This window comes from Panthera onca, chromosome E1 (assembly GCF_046562875.1).
Source record: "Panthera onca isolate mPanOnc1 chromosome E1, mPanOnc1 haplotype 2, whole genome shotgun sequence".
Classification (NCBI taxonomy): Eukaryota; Metazoa; Chordata; class Mammalia; order Carnivora; family Felidae; genus Panthera; species Panthera onca.
In genome coordinates this window covers 18,258,487-18,266,952 of record NC_138352.1, presented here as the reverse complement: position 1 = coordinate 18,266,952, position 8,466 = coordinate 18,258,487, and the positions used below count along the sequence as shown (strand labels likewise).

Genomic DNA, 8,466 nt, shown 5'->3' with positions numbered 1-8,466 from the left:
GGGGGCCCAATCGTTCCCAAGCGGGTGCGGAGGGGCGGAGAGATGGGCGGGCAGAGCGGGGAGCGGGGACCGCGCGCGCGGGAGGGACCCCCGCCCCTTCCTACCGCTCGGGACGGCGGGAGGGGCTGCGGAGGGGCGGGCGCGGGGGCGGAGCCAATCAGCGCGCGGGTCTGAGCGGAGTGGGCGGGCGGCGGCGCGGCGCGCGCGAGCCGGGCTGACGCATCTGGCCGCGGTTCCCCGGACCCGGAGGGGGGCCGGAGGGGCGGGGGGGGGGGGGGGGGGAGGAGAAAGAGCCGCGCGTGCGCAGTGGCGCGGGGAGGAGCGGGGACCTGGCAGCAGGGCTGCGAGGCTGCGAGCGAGCCGCGGACCGGGCAGGCGGCGGGCGCGCGCACCATGGGGGAGAAACCGGGCACCAGGTAAGGGAGGTGGGGCCACGCGGCGGGACGTGGGCGGCGGCTCGGAGCTGGTGCCGGGACGGTCCCCAGACAAGGACACCCGGGAGAGAATCCGGGGGCCGGACGCCTGGGTCCCTAGGGGGCAGCCATCCGGGGCCGCACGCCCAGGTCCTCGAGGATAACGAGGGGGACGCATGCCGGGCCCCTGTGCAGAAAGCGAGGGCTGAAGGGGACCAGGAAACCGGCGCCTGGGTTCTCGCAGGGATGTGGGGGCCGAGCGACTGGGCTCTCCGGTGCGGGCTGCGATGCAGGGGCGGAGGAAGGAGGAGCAGGTGGCCAGCCCCGAGGGGTCGGGTATGGGAAGGCTGGATGCCGGGAGGGGATCCCCCCTCCCCAGACTCGTCCCGAGCTGCTGGAAAGCCTCCTGTCCAATGCCCCACGGGCAGTCGGGCTGTCCCAAGGGCCAGGTGGCTCTGCTTCCAAACTTCTGCCTTACCCCAGGTTGCCAGGAGCAACAGCTTCATCTTGGGGGAGCGGAGTGCATGACGACCCTCCCCGCTTCTGGGCCCCACTCCTCTTCCCCGAGGTGAGGGAAGCCAGTATCTGCCCTGGGCACGCCATCCACTCCCCGGATGTTTTCTGTGCAATCGAGGCTCCTTCCTTCCACTGATACCCCGAGTTCTCTTTTTTGGTCTCTAGCAAAATCCACTTCCTGTTGTGGCCCAGCACCCCCAAGGGGGCAGTGGGTGAATGCCTGAGTCCCTGGGGAGCAGGAGGAAAAGAGGAGAAGATTGGGGCTGTGTGCCTCTGTCCAGAAGGGATCGGGAACAGGGCCCTGGTACCGGGCTGTCACTTGTTCCGCCAAAGATGATCATAGGAGCCCCGCCGCTCCCCAGCCACAGAGTAGGAGAACCCAGGCTTCTGAGCAGCAAGTCGAGCAGTAGTGGAGAGAGATGACCAGAGGGAGGCCTGATGTCCCGGATCAGGGCTCAAACACCCCCCGGAGAAAGGGGAAGTCACTGACTTGAGGGAGGCCCCCAATTTCCGTTATGTGGTTCAGGGAGGGGAATGGATGGACCAGAGGGGGGACTGCTGACTTGGCACAATTCCCGCCACCCCCATCCAGTTCTGGGCCACAGGAAATGGAAAGAACATCTGCTTCTGCGGGCCCCCTCCAGTCACCCCCATGATCTGCCTCCTTGGCCAGCCTCGGTGTGCACGTGCTGTGCCTCCCTAGCCTGGGCTCCAAAGGGCAGGTGCCCAGCAGCCGCTCCGGGGCAATTACCTCAAACCACAGCCCGGTGGCTTTCCTCCTAATAGGGAGAAACACCGGGACAAGGAGGAAAACTAGAAGCAAAGGGGAGGGAGAGCTGGATGCCACGGCAGTCAGCCCCCAGGTTGGGTCAAGAGGTGGTGCTTTATTCTAGCTGCCGCCGTATCAGCGCTTACTCTCCCTAATTGCATGGGGATACCCAGGGACTTCCATACCCTTTGCCTTATGGCCTTTGGATATCTTGACCTTCTGGGAAGAAGGGGGAAGTGAAGTTGTAAGAGCAAAACTAGGTGGGGAGAAGGCAGGGTTGGAGGAAGGATGGGCAGGTTGGCAGGATATCCGAGGACCCTTCCAGGGATCGCGGCTGAGCGGATTGGGATAAGTGATGTCAGGCCCGCAAGTGGCCAGAGCACAGGGGTCTCTGGACACCTACCTACCCTCTCAGCAACGGGTAGAGTCCGGGCTTCGAGCGTTTCAGCTCTGGGAAGCGAGAATCCCCCTCAACTCAAGGAACTTAAGCCCAACTGCAGAGACAGGAGAGTGTAACGGCTTACTGACAAAGAGCATGGGCTCAGAGCCAGACTGCCTCTGATTCATCTGAATCCCACCATTTACTTGCTCTGGGGCCTTAGGCAAAATCCTTCCCCTCTCCTGTGCCCCCGTTTTCCTCACCTGTGAAATAGAACTATTAGGCCCTCCCTCGTTGGGTTGCTAAGACTATTAAATGAGATAACACATGCCCCCGCTAAATGTCAGCCCGCACCATCATCTTCATGGTCCGGCGGGCATTGTGCTGGGGATGCCCGACTGGATGAGGTCTGTGACGTCCACGGTCTACCTAGTGACACACGGTCCACAGCTAACTGCCCGGACACGCTGTCACAAGTTTTACCACCAGTGAAACATCAAGTGTGACGGGAACCCCCTGAAAAAAGGGGGGTAACGGGAGTCCGGGCTGGCTCTGCCTTCTGGAGGAGGTGATATCTGGGCTCGGCCTTCAAAGACAAGTGAGCTTTGAGGCTGCTGAGATCAGGGATGGGGAACCCTTGGAGGTTAACGGAGTAGGGCCGGGCTTAAGTAGTGCCTCCAGGTAGAAACCATTTCAGGAGCGAAAGCCAGGGCCACTGCCCTCCAGGTACTCTGGCTGTCTTTGGAGCCCAGAGAAGACAGGTGGAGGGTTCGGTCTTAGACCGACACAACTACCGCCTGCCTATTCGGGTCCCTCCGGGGGATGTCCTCTGGGAAGAGCCTGGGTGGTTTCTGGGCAACCAGTGACTACTGACTGCCACAGGAGGGGACCTAGAGTGAGAGTGCACGGAGGAGGGGGGCCCGGGAACATTAAGGACCTATGGCCGCCCTTCTGGTGAGAAGTGGGAGGGGTAGGGCTGGCAAAGCCCGGAAGCCTCCGGGCTGAATCCTGGGGGCGGGCGAACCCTGCTTCTCAGGCCGGCTCGGGAGGTCCCTGCCGAGTCTGACGGAGGCAGTGGGGCTTCCCTTTCTGTTTTGTTAGGGTCTTCAAGAAGTCAAGCCCTAACTGCAAGGTGAGTCGGTTTGCCATGCTGCTTCTCCTCCCAGCCCTCTGTGGGCCCGAGCAAGGCCCGGCCCGCGCCTAGATGATCCCCAACCTCTAGCCCCCACTTCCTGTGACAGCTGAGAGCCCACTTCCTTCCCTCCTGAAGCCCCTTGCCACCGCAAAGGCTGCTCGCCCCTGCACTCAGCCATGGGCTGGGTGGGGACCGGCCTGAGGCCAGATGAAGGGGGAGGAGCCCCAAGCCCCAGCTGTGACCCTCTTAGGAGCCGAGCTCAGGGTGCCTGGGGTGGGAACAGTTAGCACCCCCCAGGCTATGACCTGTGTATCCCAGAGGAGTGACACCACAGCCTGCTTTCTAACTGGCTGCCTGGGGCAAGTCCTCCCCAAGCCCCACCACCCCACCCCACATACACACACACACACACACACACGCATGCACACGCACACACACACACACACACTTGCTTGACTTGTGGGGCAGAGGTGTGACAAAAGCCTCAAGGTTGGGTAGTCTGGGAAACCCCACTATTGTCCCCTGCTCTGAAGGAAACCCGGGGGGACACCCCAGCCTGGGGAGGCCACGGGCAGGACGGCCCCTCCAGGGTTCTGCTGCCCTGCACCCACCTGCCCTGTCTTCCCTGTGTCCCTTCTGCATCCTCAGCTCACCGTGTACTTGGGCAAGCGGGACTTTGTAGACCACCTGGACAGAGTGGACCCTGTAGGTAAGTGTGCCCACGTCCCCCAAGAGGGGAAGAAGTCCCCGGGGCCGAGGGATGGAGGAGAGGCCCTGACAGGAAATGAGCTCATGCAGCGGCGTCCCTTTCCCAGATGGCGTGGTGCTCGTGGACCCTGACTACTTGAAGGACCGCAAAGGTACCGGCCGAGGGGAGGTCGGGGCGGCAGAGGAGGACGGGGCCCCAGAAAGAGGCCGGAGAAGGCAGTGGGAGTCGGATTCGGGCAGGTTTCGCGCTGCCCAGGAAGGAGCCGCTGCGGCTAGGTGCTGGGGGGCTGGGGAAGGGGGGGGGGTCCTGACCGCCCCGCCCGGCCCTCCCTCGCCAGTGTTCGTGACCCTCACCTGCGCCTTCCGCTATGGCCGCGAGGACCTGGACGTGCTGGGCCTGTCCTTCCGCAAAGACCTGTTCGTCGCCACCTACCAGGCCTTCCCCCCCATGCCCAACCCACCCCGGCCCCCCACCCGCCTTCAGGACCGGCTGCTGAGGAAGCTGGGCCAGCACGCCCACCCCTTTTTTTTCACAGTGAGGACGCCCCTCACCCTCTGCAGGGCAAGGGGTCTGGGACTGAGGTGGGGGGAGGGGGTGGCCAGGCGCCTGTCAGGTGCAGATCTGGAAGAAGGGTGGGAGGGGGAGCAGACCCACCTCCCTCCCTCTGCCTGCCTTCAGGAAGCCCTTGTCTCTGTCTCCTCCCAGGGGCCCCTTCCTTCTTACCTTCTCACCCCCCGGCCTCCTCCAGCCTCTGAGCTGAGACTGGGAGAGAGATTTGGGGGCTCTCTGGGAGAACTGAAGCCTCCCCTTTCCTCTGCCGCAGATCCCCCAGAACCTGCCCTGCTCCGTCACGCTGCAGCCGGGCCCAGAGGACACGGGGAAGGTGCGGCAGGAAGGGCTCTGAGGGCTCCCGGGGCAGACCAGGGCCCAGTAGGAGCCCGGGGCACACCCGAGAGGGGGCTGTCAGGGAGGAGCGGGGTGGGAACCGTCCCCAGTGGAAATACGGTGTGTGGGGGAGGGTCACCGCTCACGTGTGACTCGGGAGCCGCACGCCCACGGGGAGTACGGGGGCTCACTCGGCCAGGTACTGGGCCTTTAGCAGAGGCGGGGGGACGGAGCCCCAGGCCCCACACTCCTCAGACTGTGATAAGGCAAGAGTCCCTGGTGAAGACGAGGGAAGGAAGGGCGTGGTGGCAGAGGGGACCTTGTGTAAGACGTGACCTTTTCTCCTCCTCCTGAGGCCTGTGGAGTAGACTTTGAGATTCGAGCCTTCTGTGCCAAATCGCTAGAAGAGAAAAGCCACAAAAGGTGAGGGAACCGAGCCCCTGTATGGTTTGATCGTGTCCTCCCCTCTCCCAGGAGCCCCAGGCCCGTGGGAGGGGCGGGCGGGGGGGGGGGGCGGTCTGGGTGTCTGAGGCCCGGCCCCTCCCACCCCTCCTCCCCACCCCCAGGAACTCTGTGCGGCTGGTGATCCGAAAGGTGCAATTTGCCCCAGAGAAACCCGGCCCCCAGCCCTCAGCAGAAACCACACGCCACTTCCTCATGTCTGACCGGTCCCTGCACCTCGAGGCTTCCCTGGACAAGGAGGTGGGGTGCAGGAGGGTGACGCAGATGCTACAGTGCAGAGGGATCCCCGGGGGAGGGCTGGAGCCACTTGTCCGGGCAGTACGTCCACCGGGCTTGGGCCTGGGTTTAGAGGAAGAGGGAGCCACGTGTCTGCGTGGGGGGAGGGGGGCACGCTAACAACAGGGACCCGCAAAAATCGACCGCATCCCCTCAAAAGCTGTACTACCACGGGGAGCCCCTGAACGTCAACGTCCACGTCACCAACAACTCCACCAAGACCGTCAAGAAGATCAAAGTCTCTGGTAGGAGGTGGGGGATTGAAGGGGGTCTCGGGGGAGCGATTTTCAGCCCCAGGACATACCCTGACGTGAGAGGCCCAGCCAGGGGGCGGCGGGGGGCCGGCCGGTGGTCCGAGTGCGGCGGGCGGCAGTCTGCGCCCCCTGCTCAGCCGCTGACCCCCCACACCCCACAGTGAGACAGTATGCCGACATCTGCCTCTTCAGCACCGCCCAGTACAAGTGTCCTGTGGCTCAGATCGAACAAGAGTGAGTATCAGAATGGCCTCGGGCCCCCGCCTCAGAGTAGAACAGCAGGCCCCGGAGGGTGTGAGGTGGGGATGGCATTGTGCCCAACTGTCTCCACCTACGGGGGCCTTCCCTCCGCAGGCTGGTGGCTCTGAGCCGTTCGTTTCCTTGGGCGGGTCGAGCTGTGCCCAAAGGGAGAAGGGCTGGCGTGGGGTCGAAGCCCCCGGGGGTGGGAGCGACCTCGTCACCTGGCCCGGCCCCTCCTGGAGCCTCGTCCTCTCGCCCCCGCTCCCCAGTGACCAGGTGTCGCCCAGCTCCACGTTCTGCAAGGTATACACCATCACCCCGCTGCTCAGCGACAACCGGGAGAAGCGAGGTCTTGCCCTGGACGGGAAGCTCAAACACGAGGACACCAACCTGGCTTCCAGCACCATGTGAGGGGGGCGGGGTGGGGGCAGGGGGTTGTCCTGCAGACCGGGAGCCACCGGCGCGGTCAGTGCCGGCTGCGCCTCGGGCTCTGTCCTGGGAGCCAGGGCTGTGTCCGGGCACAGGACAGACCGGAGATGCTAGGCAGGGCGGGCGGGCAGATCGGAGACCGGCGTTGAGAAAAAGCAAGGCAGAGAAGACAGACATAAGGCAGGGGTGTGGGCAGGGGGGTGTTAACTTTAAGCAGGGTGGCTGGGGAAGCCATAACCCTGATGTGAATTCGGTAAGGACCCAGAGGCATAGGAGACGTGCCTACGCAAGGAAGGGGTGTTCCGGGCAGAGGGAGCGGCAGGCCCACTCCAAGGTGGCCCCGGGCCCGGTCTGTGGGAGGAAGCGAGAGGGAGGGGCTGTGGCGCCTCTGGGCGGGGGCAGCCCCCAACGGCCACAGCTTCGCAGAGTCAGGGCTGGGTCCGTCCCGCCCCCCCCCCCCCCCCCCCCGCGCTGGCGCCCGTGTGCGAGGGCACACTGCATGAGCACACACAGCGGGCCGGAGGCCAGCGTGGTGACAGCGAACCACAGGACTGGGGTCAGGGTAACAGAACTAGACAGCGCGGACTGTCAGGTCACAAGGACTTCAGCTTTTACTGCGAACGATGAGAAGCCACCAGAGGGTTCTGTGCAGAGGGGTGCCCGGCCGTGAGGACAGCACAGCCCTGGCGGCCAGCGCCCGGACACTGATGGGAGCCCGCGGGGGAGACCTCGGGGCGCAGGGGTGCGGGGGGCCGTGGTCTAGCTCCTCCCCCTGATTGCAGCGTGAAGGAGGGCGCCAACAAGGAGGTGCTGGGAATCCTGGTGTCCTACAGGGTCAAGGTGAAGCTGGTGGTGGCTCGTGGCGGGTGAGTGCGGCGGGGCAGCGCGGGGTCGCACTGTTTCCCGGGCGTGGCCGTGCTGGCCCCTCATGCTGTGTCTCCCCCCCCCGCCCGCCACAACCCAGGGATGTCTCTGTGGAGCTGCCTTTTGTCCTCATGCACCCCAAGCCCCACGATCACATCACCCTCCCCAGGCCCCAGACAGGTGAGTATGCCACCCACCCCGAGCCCCCAAAGGGACGGCCTGAAGCCAGGCCGGTGGAGAAAAGCTGGCCCTTCCAGCACCCACCCACCCGCCCCCTCTCCTCGCCTCAGCTGCTCCTGAGACAGACGCCCCCGTGGACACCAACCTCATTGAATTTGACACCAAGTAAGAGACCCTCCCCTGCCTTCCTAGTCTGAGCCCTTTGGACAGGGACTCCGGGACTCCCAGACCTGCCCTCTCCCCACGGTCCCCTGTGGGGGCGGGCGAGGGCTGGAACATCACCTCCCCAGGGCCTAGCCTTCCGTGGGAGGCTGCCTGCCACCGTCCCTTCTTTGTCCCTTCTCGCCCACACGCCCAGTCCTGTTGCTGCTGGGGCCCCCCTGTCTCTGGGAGGGCGGCGGGGGCACCGAGAAGAGGGTCTCGAGCCCTCACCTCACCCCTGCTTCCCACCGTCAAGCTACGCCACAGACGACGACATCGTGTTCGAGGACTTCGCCCGCCTGCGGCTGAAGGGGATGAAGGACGAGGATTACGAGGACCAGTTCTGCTAGAGGGGGTGGAGGGGGCGGGGCCGGAGGGGGAGGGTCCCAGCCCGGCTGCCCTCCCTGCGCTCAGCACCGAGTCCTTGGCGGACCCCTCCGTCCTCCCTCGCCTGTGGCTCCCGGACACGCACTGGACCCTTCTCTTGTTGACCGTGGGCATTACTTGTTTGACCCCAGCTGTGCCTCCACAGCCCCCCCAGCGGGTGGCTCAAACCTGCATCTTCTGGAGGGGGTCCTGGAAAGGGGAATGACAGTAGGGAGAAGGGGAGAGAGCTCCCACATCCGACATCCTCCCCCCCCCCCCACACACACACACTCTGCCTCCTTCTCCTTCACGAGGAGACCCTGGGGTGGGGGGCAAGGCCACTTCTTTGTTTCTGAGCATAAAGAAGAAAATAAACGTTTTAATAGGC

The 8,466-nt window shown here is 64.6% G+C and overlaps 1 protein-coding gene across 4 annotated transcripts; it reads left to right on the top strand.

Annotated features, from left to right (window-relative positions):
* The first annotated feature begins 291 nt into the window (after nucleotides 1-291).
* On the top strand, nucleotides 292-8,466 carry ARRB2 (arrestin beta 2). Of its 4 annotated transcripts, none has more exons than XM_060647549.3 (16): nucleotides 319-416; nucleotides 897-981; nucleotides 3,179-3,209; nucleotides 3,861-3,921; nucleotides 4,028-4,072; nucleotides 4,259-4,455; nucleotides 4,745-4,804; nucleotides 5,162-5,229; nucleotides 5,373-5,508; nucleotides 5,705-5,789; nucleotides 5,960-6,032; nucleotides 6,308-6,445; nucleotides 7,250-7,333; nucleotides 7,432-7,511; nucleotides 7,622-7,676; nucleotides 7,969-8,466. In XM_060647549.3, the coding sequence occupies exons 2-16, from the start codon at nucleotides 938-940 to the stop codon at nucleotides 8,060-8,062; spliced, it is 1,251 nt and encodes a 416-aa protein (XP_060503532.1). In that variant the 5' UTR covers nucleotides 319-416; nucleotides 897-937; the 3' UTR covers nucleotides 8,063-8,466. The 4 variants fall into 4 exon arrangements, with proteins under 4 accessions (XP_060503533.1, XP_060503532.1, XP_060503534.1 ...); XM_060647551.3 differs by having other exon boundaries at nucleotides 7,250-7,307; nucleotides 7,969-8,037; XM_060647550.3 differs by lacking the exon at nucleotides 897-981 and having other exon boundaries at nucleotides 292-416.

Excerpts from the sequence above, each read along its gene's own strand:
- ARRB2 (XM_060647548.3), top strand. The coding sequence starts at position 701 with ATGCAGGGGCGGAGGAAGGAGGAGCAGGTGGCCAGCCCCGAGGGGTCG. Across the intron at positions 4,456-4,744 it reads CCCACCCCTTTTTTTTCACA|ATCCCCCAGAACCTGCCCTG; the intron begins GTGAGGACGCCC and ends CCTCTGCCGCAG. Across the intron at positions 5,230-5,372 it reads GAAGAGAAAAGCCACAAAAG|GAACTCTGTGCGGCTGGTGA; the intron begins GTGAGGGAACCG and ends CCCCACCCCCAG.